Source organism: Excalfactoria chinensis, chromosome 3, assembly GCF_039878825.1.
Source record: "Excalfactoria chinensis isolate bCotChi1 chromosome 3, bCotChi1.hap2, whole genome shotgun sequence".
Classification (NCBI taxonomy): Eukaryota; Metazoa; Chordata; class Aves; order Galliformes; family Phasianidae; genus Excalfactoria; species Excalfactoria chinensis.
In genome coordinates this window covers 26,817,004-26,826,281 of record NC_092827.1, presented here as the reverse complement: position 1 = coordinate 26,826,281, position 9,278 = coordinate 26,817,004, and the positions used below count along the sequence as shown (strand labels likewise).

Below are 9,278 nucleotides of genomic sequence, written 5' to 3'. Positions count from 1 at the left end.
AACCAACAATCATTTACGGATTCATCCTTTTAATATAGGGAAATAACATTTTATCATTATGAGGCACCATAAAATGTAAACACAATCACTGTCATAAACCTGGATATTTCCACAAGGAAAGATAGATCTGTTCACACTGAGTTACCTTGTATGCATTCCAGTTCTCAGCACTAATACTGCGTACATGCCTCGTGAGCCCGCTTGGGGACTTTAGCGCAGGAAACTCAAATGGATCAAATGCTCATTTATAAAAGAACAGTCTATTAATTTGTAGGACCAGAGTAACATCCAGGTTTAGCTTCCTTCCAATGATCATATTCCCTGTTATGCACACCATAATAACATCACAGTGAAATGTATGATGAAACAAAATTTGTTTGATACACTAGAAAACATTGCTCAGTGATACATTTACATTCTATTTATATATGATTAAATATTTGTTCATACAGTACCTTCTACAGGATTACTGGGTAATTTTGGGGGGATCGGGGTTTATATTTTTGGATATTACTAACAAGATAGCTACGTCCCTTAAATGCAAACCATTTGATCTAGAATTTTGAGGGAAAAAAAAAACAATATGTGGTTAAGCAGCTTCTTAAATACATGGTCTATGAAATCATATGCATCGTATGAAAACGCTGCCAGTGATATATAAATGTGTTCTTGATCTGCTTTTCACTACATCAAGTTTAAATCAATACAGACCACAGCACGGTCAGTCAGTTATATTCTTATTCCGAACAGCCTGGGAAAAAGAAAAAAATATGTACATGGAGAGAACAGCGGAAGTAAATGCATTTGGACAAGGAATGTTAGGTGGCTCTTCTGGGTGAAACTTCTATTGCAACGTTCATTTCCACAGTTGTGTGCTGAGAGTCTGACCCGAGGAGCTTCCAGTCCACCCCGCCACTGTGCTGGGGGGCTGCCCAAAGCCCATCACGTTGCTGGAGCTGCTGAGGTTCATTCCAGCCATCTGCTGATTCATCTGTGAAGCATACATGAGTCTAGTGAGCATTGGAGCTGAGAGGCAACACTGTTAGCCAAAAGGCAGTTATACCTCCTAAGTAAGCAACTCAGTTAAAAGATATTGTCCTGAAATGAGTATTACTTATTAAATAAAAATACTGCCTATAGATAAGCATCTAAATAGTTTGAGGGGTACTAGCTCTTTTAGATACAGTTTCTGTTCAGGTGATCACTGTGATACAGCAGTTGACTGGCAGTCTATGAGAAGGCTGTATCAGCATTCAGCTAGTGAATTCTACTGGTGAATACAGAGCTTGTGACAAGGTGCTGATGTACTTCTGCTGGTAAGAGCTCTCTTTCAACTTTCAAAGCTAACCAACAGAATTTTGGCAATTATACTGAGGGGACACCCAAGTGGGAAGTAAAGCCTTGTCTACATTTGCAACTCCAGATGATGGTTTTTGTTTCAACAGTATTTCTTTGGAGACCTCAGTATCTTGACTGCACCACTACTTTGTGTTGTTTTGTTTGATATTAATTGTCCATTTAGCCAGCAACCAGTGACACAGACTTATAAACTTGACTGCTATCTATAAATAGAGGCACATTTTGTTGAAGAAGCTACTCAAGATACTGTAATGTCTTTAAAACGAGTCAAACAGTTCATATGAAATTAAGAAAGATGACTAATTAAAGTTTGGAAACAGTTCAGAATTCATGTTCATTTTAAGGTGAATGCTAAAATACTTCTGCTCTTGGAAGACATTATAAATCTGCTGTAAGTTTCAGTGCTCAGCATTAAAAACTTAAAATAACTGCCTGTTATCTTCTAAAACACAAATGAAGACAAGCCAAAAATGAGCCTGTATAGACAGAGTAAGATGTCCTCTCTTAAGAATTTAACGGTGAAAGAGCAATTAATAATTAGTCAGCAAACAGGTTCAAGTTGTATAAGCAACATTAAAGACTGCATTAGCTAAAGATGAGAATTCATGTAAACAGGACTGCACAATACCGGGATACAAAAGGAAACTGTGAAACAACTGGTGAAAAATTTGTTAAATGAAATGCAAACTAATATTTCAGGGTGAGCACTGTGTGCTTTCATACAAGTGTAAAGGCTGCACTAATGACAGCCAGGGTCTGGACATGGAAATTATGCTTCAGGTAGCAACTGTGATCATATTATCTGATACATACGTAGTACAGAAATGTGTCTGTTTGAAATGTGTGAGCTTGTCATATGAGCCAGCTTTTAATATACACACGATAACAAGCAAGATTTTTACTTATGGGGCTTTTTTAAAGTTAGACACCTTTAAAAAGATCTGTGGACTATAGTTAGTCTGTCTTATTTTTCACGTGACGTTTTGAAATTCTCACCTTTAAGCAACTACTTTTCAAAGTGGATGACAGTCTGTGTTTCCAGAGAGAGGCTATTTCATCTACATAAGAACCCCCACAACTGCTCACACCACAAGTCTTAATTAGTATAGTTAAATATACCTATTCCTACTCAGGAAGTCATTAAGATACACCTCATGAATTACCAGAGTAAGCAGCATTCAGTTATTGTCTGTTTTTTCTAATGAAATAATATGAAAAAAATCGTCGCTCAAGTTCACTTTTTTTTTCTGAATAAGCTCCCAACTACACGATGTTAAGATGTTTCCTTGGATAACATCAGTATAGTACTAAGCATACACTAATGCTCCTATAGAACCTTTTAAACATGCTTAAGAAACAGAAGTGTGGAAATGCTACAGATAAATTACAGATGACTCTAAGCAATTTATCTACAGTAGAACATCACAGTGCAGAGAACTGCATGTTCCACTGAAATTTATCTCGAAGCTTAGAAATTAAAGTATTAATTGTTAATAGCCATCCTTGAGCCACTCAATTTTGCTCTTAGGTACACTGCTGTGTTTACACTTTGGTGTGGCATAACTGCAGCTGTTTCTTTACCTAATTCAGATGCCAGAACGAGACTGGCTACAGCAGCAGAAAACTGAGTTTAGTCCCCCTCAGCAGAGTTTATTCTGTGCTTATGTATTGGTTATCTTTAATTTATTTCTTCATTGATTTTCTTCCTTGTGTGTCTGAGCAATTCATAGTCCAGCAGTCTGTAACTTGGCTCCACTGCAGCTTTCCTCCTACAGCTAAGCAGTTTGTATCTGAAAAGGAGATGTTTTTTCAGACACCCCGATCTTGGAATAACAAGCATTTACCTGGGTGAGGTTCCATTGAGCTTGCTGATTTTGTTGCAATCCGTACTTATTCTGTGGAGTAACCATTTGTCCCACCATTCCACCTTGAGGTCCAACGACATTCTGAGGAAGTCCCATCACACCAGTTTGTGTCGTACCAGTAAATCCATTGGGCATTCCCATTCCTACCATCACCCCTGTGCTCTGACCCATGACCGGCACTGACTGTCCCATCATGCTTCCCATCATCCCGGTGGCTGCAGGCACAGGAACTCCCATGGCTGGGAAACCTTGAAAATGAGTTGATGGCTGTGTGGTAAATGGCATAGAGGAGGAGCCCATGAACATACCTGGAGCAGAGAAAGGAACACTTCAGAGAAAGTGCTTTGTGATCTTCTCCTTCCGTCCCTGAAAACTTTAGGTGCATCAACACAATTTTAAAGGATAACTTTGTCCAGCTGTATGTCAGTGCTGTTAGCTTAGTTCTTATAAAATCTCTCACAGCAAAAGGACTCACCGCCACGGAGAGTGTTTGGCAAATCCCTGAGATGAGTGAGCCTTCAATCACTGCACTAGAAGCCTGTTTTCCTACCACAGAAATCAAACCTGACAGCTCTGCACTCACCCCGGCAGCCTGCTGCAGAGGCTCAGACCCTAAGCAACGAGCTGGACAGCAGGAGCTGAATTCACAAATATGTCAAATACACACACTGTTTTGTTCTACAGCTTCAGTATTAATGTCTCAGTAATTTTCCCATGTTTGTAATGGTAAAAATACAGCTCTTCATTTGAATACAGTGCAGGGTGCCCTACCTTTGTCTTACACTTGTAGGAGATGATGGTTTGCTGGGCAAAGCTTAAAATAGAATTGCATCAGAAACACGTGCCAAATGATTTACCTGGTGCACTCTGCTGTTGCATGGTTCCTGTGCCATACAGTGACAAGATGGAGTCCTTAGAGAGCTGTTTCTTTGCCGACTCTTCTGATTTTGTTGTTTGCTCAGTGAACAGATCAAGATCTCCTGCTGCTGCAGATAAGGTGGCAGCTGCTGGTTTGGCAGAAGTGCTCTGGGAAATAAAGGTCAGGACAGAATGCTGAGGGAAACCAGCAACGTTGTTTGATTAAGTATTTACTGCATTCCTCATCCCAGAACCACGCAAAAACCCATTTGTTTACTGAAAATAAATTTAAATGAATGAGGATCTACCAAGATGCAGTATTGCTTAAGACAGCAGTACATACAATAGGGAAAGAACAGAACACTGGGCTGAGGTTACAGAACTGAATTAAAGCCCTGACCAACTCCGGGGACTACACACAGGTTGTTCCTTCCTGCTTCTCCAACACCTTTTATCAATGAGCAGCATAAATCCTGAGCCGTAGCCAGATTATGGAAAATAATTAGGAAATCAACAAGGAGATTACAATTCACATCTCATTAATCCTCTCATAAGCAGAATAAATGAGAGAGGAGCTAACACAAAAGATGCGGTGTTTTAGAGTACACTTCAGCTAAGAGGATAATATTTTTGGAGAAAAGGCAGAAGTCGAATTTCAGCTGATAAAGTAAACAGCTTCTAAAATACAATGTAATTGGCTTAGAGCTCTGTAAGCACACTTGCTTTATTGAGAAAACGTGGTATCTCCAGCTTAGCGCAGTCCGGGACTGAGCAACTACAATATACCCAGGCTGTCAGGCTCTCTGCTTCTCTTTTACTAGTTGTTTTATAACCAAACTGCATCCAGTATTTGGCTACTGATACACATAATACTAGCATAGTGCTTAGGTAAGGAAGCAGTGCATTGTATTCCTGTTATATTCCTTGAAACAAATGACTCCTGTTACCAGTGGGAACTTCCAATACAAACCAACATGAGGTGCAGTGAGCTGCGGCCTACCTTAACAGTGCCACCTGGGCTGGGGACATGGTTAGTGGGCATGGTAGTGATGGTTTAACAGCTGGACTTAGGTCATCTTAGTGGTCTTTTCCAACCTTAAATGATTCTACAGTTCACACACCTGCCTAACACCACAGTGTATTCAGTTTTCAACTCTTTTGTATAACTGAGGAAAAAACTGCTCTGCAGCCAGATCCACCTCTTCACTGCTGTCCTACAGCAACGCCATCAGACCAGAAGTCACCCCGAAACATGCAGGTGCTGTAACACACCTCTGCTCCTGCTTACGGCTACAGCCTCACAGCTCTGCCTGGCTCACGTGCTCATAAAGCCACTGCCTCCTGTTTATTACTGACAAAAATTCTTACTGCAAATGGAAAATAATTGGTTTTAGTGGGCAGTAGGAAGCTCTCCCAGACTGAGAGAACTGGCATGCTGGCAGAACCTTTGCAAAAATACCAGAGACACATTTCAACTTGCGTACAGGTAAAAGCCCACCCTTGGTGGTTGTATTTGTTTTTCCATAGGTACACTCAGAAATCCCAGTACTGAACTGTTATACATTCTCCTAGTAGTGCATCAGCCACTGTACAATAGCTGTGTTCAGAGAAAGACACTGAAACAGCAGAAGTGAGCTAAGAGAGGCAGCTCCTCTCTGCTGTTCATACTGCAGGAAGGAGGAGGTTTGATTTTTCTAGAAGGGAGAAGAGCAGATGTGTCTGTGTTTTGTTTTGCTGTTGTTTGGTTGTTTTTTGTTTTTGTTTTTTTTTGTCTTGTTTTCATGTATGGTTGGCTTGTCTTCTAAATGAACAGCATCAGACTGTTCTTGTTTGGGATGACCTCAGTTTAGAGGTTCCCTGGATACATGAAATGCTGTTACCTTTAGGTGCATTAGTGAAATAAAGCACATCATACTTGCACATACTTTGCACAAGAAGAAGGGACAGCTGAAAGCCCAGGGGAAATGATAAACAGTTACCATGTTTATGCCACGAGATTAAACATCCATTTAATATCTGTTAATTCATTTTGTTCTAAGAAGATTCTAAGAGGCACTGTAGAAGCACTCCCTCAAGTGTTCAACAGCTAAATAAATGGCAGATAATGCAAACTGCATGGCAATAAAACAAAGGGTGGCATTCAAGTTAAACATGGACATGATTTTCACATGCCTCCTATTCTCATGCTATCCAAGGCCTCTGTGAAAGTATGTCTTGAATACAAAAACATTATGCCTTTAGGAAAAGCTGTGTGCAATGCCCTCCATCACTGCACCAAAGCTCAACACTCATTGGGTAGTTAAGAAATATGAAACAGCTAAGTGTACAATGGAACTTACCAGAATGACTAGCAGTTACCTCAAATATGTTTCATGTTTAAACATAGATTGGCTTCATCACTGACAGTTTATTTATTACCTGCAAAGCATAATACCTAAAAAAAGGCCATTTTTACCATAAAATATCAGCCATGTGTGCCAGGGCTATAAATATGGTAGTTAAATCCATCGCATTTACCATCTGGTCATAGGAATTGCACATGGCTGACAGGAGAAGTTCAGGTTATCGCAGGAGACTGAAAATAAATGTTTTGATTTTGGCATTAAATTCCCTAAATATTACAAAACTGTAAATAAAGCCGTAGCATCCTGAATATTTTAAGTTGGTCTGCCAGCTGTAGCAGTGCAGACGGCCTTAGGAGATATCTGAAGAGGAGATTCCACAACGTCACTGGGCAGTGTGTGCCAGTGCTCTGTCACCCACACAAGAACAGAAGTGCTCCTGTTGATCAGTGTTACAGTTTGTGCTCATTGCCTCCTGTCCTAGCACTGGGCAGACAAAACTTTGTTTTACCTAATGAATCCCAGAATACCGTTAGTTTTCTTGGCAGCATGGGCCCATTGCTTGCTCAAGTTCACCCTGGTGCCCACCAGGACACCCAGGACCTTTTCTGCCCCAGACGTGTGGCACCCAGCATGTCCGGGTGCCTGGGGTTGCTGCTCTCCAGGTGCAGGGCTTTGAACTTCCCCTTGTTAAACTCATTAGCCTGTTCTGGCTTCTGCAATACGCAATGTGCATCTTTTCACAGATGTGTAATGCATCTATACACAATGTGCATCATGGCACAGTTATGGCAGTCTGGATAAAATTCCTAATGCTTACAAATCTTTTGCATGCAGAAACAGTTCCAAGAACAAACACTTTCTACTCTTCACTCCCTCTGTCAAGCCTCTTTATCTGGACCACATCTTTAGGAAACAGAGATGAATGTGGATGAAGATCCTAGTTTGTACATTACAGCCAAGGAAGACAGTGCAATACATCTTAAAATGCACAGATAGCAATATTACAGAAACCACAGTTGCGAAAGCTCCCCAGGAAGAAGAGATGTCAGATTACTGCAGACTTCATTGTCTTCTCCAAAGCACTGCATTCTTTAAATGTAATACCTAAAAGCACAGGGAGAGTTACAACTGAATGTCTCCATATAGCTTGAAGCAATCTTTTTCATCAAGAATCTAACATATAATAAAAGAAAGCACACTCTTGCCACTCAATACGAGAAAAATTGAGACTCGTATCAGAAGTTACAAGAATATAAAACTGAAAAGAGGCCCCAGAACTGAAAAAAGGCCAACACCAAAGAGGAGAAATACAACCTTTGGGAGATGTCAAAGCAATTAAAATCTCATGCATCAATGATGCCAGCAATATTCGAATTGCCACAACTTGAACACACATGAAAAAAAAAGGGAACATAGGACCAGCATTAAACAACATTAAAGCACACTGAAAGACTGAAACACCTAAACTATGAAGAAGTCCACTTCAGCTTCTTCAAGAGGTAAGCAAGCAGCCACTGATACAAAAACAAACAGTTTAATACTGAACCCCTTCTAAGATCCATAATCTCAGCACTGACACCAAATTCTGAACAATTTGGTGAAGCAGGTCCAGGAGCAATACAGCACTGGGGAATTCCAACAACCGGCTCCCAGACCTGAGCAGCTTCCATGTGTGCATACAGACAGAAGGAAATACTGAAGATGGCTGTTCTGGATACTGAGTGCAAGTGTACAGTGACTACCTGAGTAAGAAGTTTCAATGTGACCCCTATGCCCAGCCTGCCACCAAATCCTGGCATTTGTCCACAGACTTCCCAGACACTCAGACTGTCTCAATGATGATAAACTGAGCAAATACAAGCAGACAAGTAATTAGGAAACAAGAACAATTACTATGATTAAGAGATAGATTTGATAAGCTTGGCAGTAACCAATTACAGTCACCATGAACAAAGTCAATCCATGTCCCCTACATTCAGATGAACAAATAAACTTATCTTTTACATACCTCAAAATCTAAAAAGGGACAAAATAAACACAAGAAGAAGCTATAAACAATTCAATGGATCACATGAAAATAGGACTACATAGGTCCCCAATAAGACCCCACACAGATAACCACTCAGAGCACAACAAGCTTCTGAACGAATCATGTTTTTCCACAAAAACCTTAGGACTCAGAAACATTCTCATCACCGCAGCTTGTTGAAAAGCTGAAGTTCATCTGCTGATCTGCAGCAGTCACGTAGGTACATACACCTCTGGGAAAAATGAGTATCTGAGAACATAGAGTTATCTAAAACATATTACTGCTTTAAATGAAAGTTTGTCTTGAAACAGACATGATAATATACAGCATCTGTACCAAAATGTATTTTTGTACTCCCTGAACCAATTCTCAGCTCCCAATACAATGCAAAACACGCATCCAAAAAAACAAACCACATATGAATACCCTGAAGTGTAATCTCAGTGGATTTTAGCATTCTGCCTTGGGAAAGCATCAGTGCTTCAGTGAATCGGTACTTTCTAACTTCATACCTCACCGCTCCCCTCTTCTCCCCTTCCCTGCAAGTTTCAACAAAGAATGAAGATCACATTTTTGCTGGAAGATACACCCATACAAAGTCTGAAACTAATATCTGTCCAAAACAATTTAGGATATTGCTTAATTACAGCTAAGAATCACAGACCTTTGTTTGGTTCCTATACAATGTTTGGTAACAAAAACCACTGTACTAATATTGTAGTTTAGCTATGCTCACTTCAATTTATAATGCATATATTCACTATATATATAAATATGCCATTTCTTCCTTTTTCTTGTCCACAAACACTGCATAGCTGGTCA

At 40.1% G+C, this 9,278-nt stretch overlaps 1 protein-coding gene across 2 annotated transcripts in view; it reads right to left on the bottom strand.

Annotated features, from left to right (window-relative positions):
• Positions 1-856: 856 nt before the first annotated feature.
• Positions 857-9,278, bottom strand: part of SMAP1 (small ArfGAP 1) — an 88,904-nt gene continuing 80,482 nt past the window's right edge. For both annotated transcript variants that reach the window (XM_072330878.1, XM_072330877.1), the window contains 3 exons: positions 4,082-4,250; positions 3,204-3,532; positions 857-991 (listed from right to left, as the gene is read on the bottom strand). In XM_072330878.1, the coding sequence (XP_072186979.1) occupies positions 857-991; positions 3,204-3,532; positions 4,082-4,250 (633 nt within the window). The remainder of the gene's footprint in view (positions 992-3,203; positions 3,533-4,081; positions 4,251-9,278) is intronic.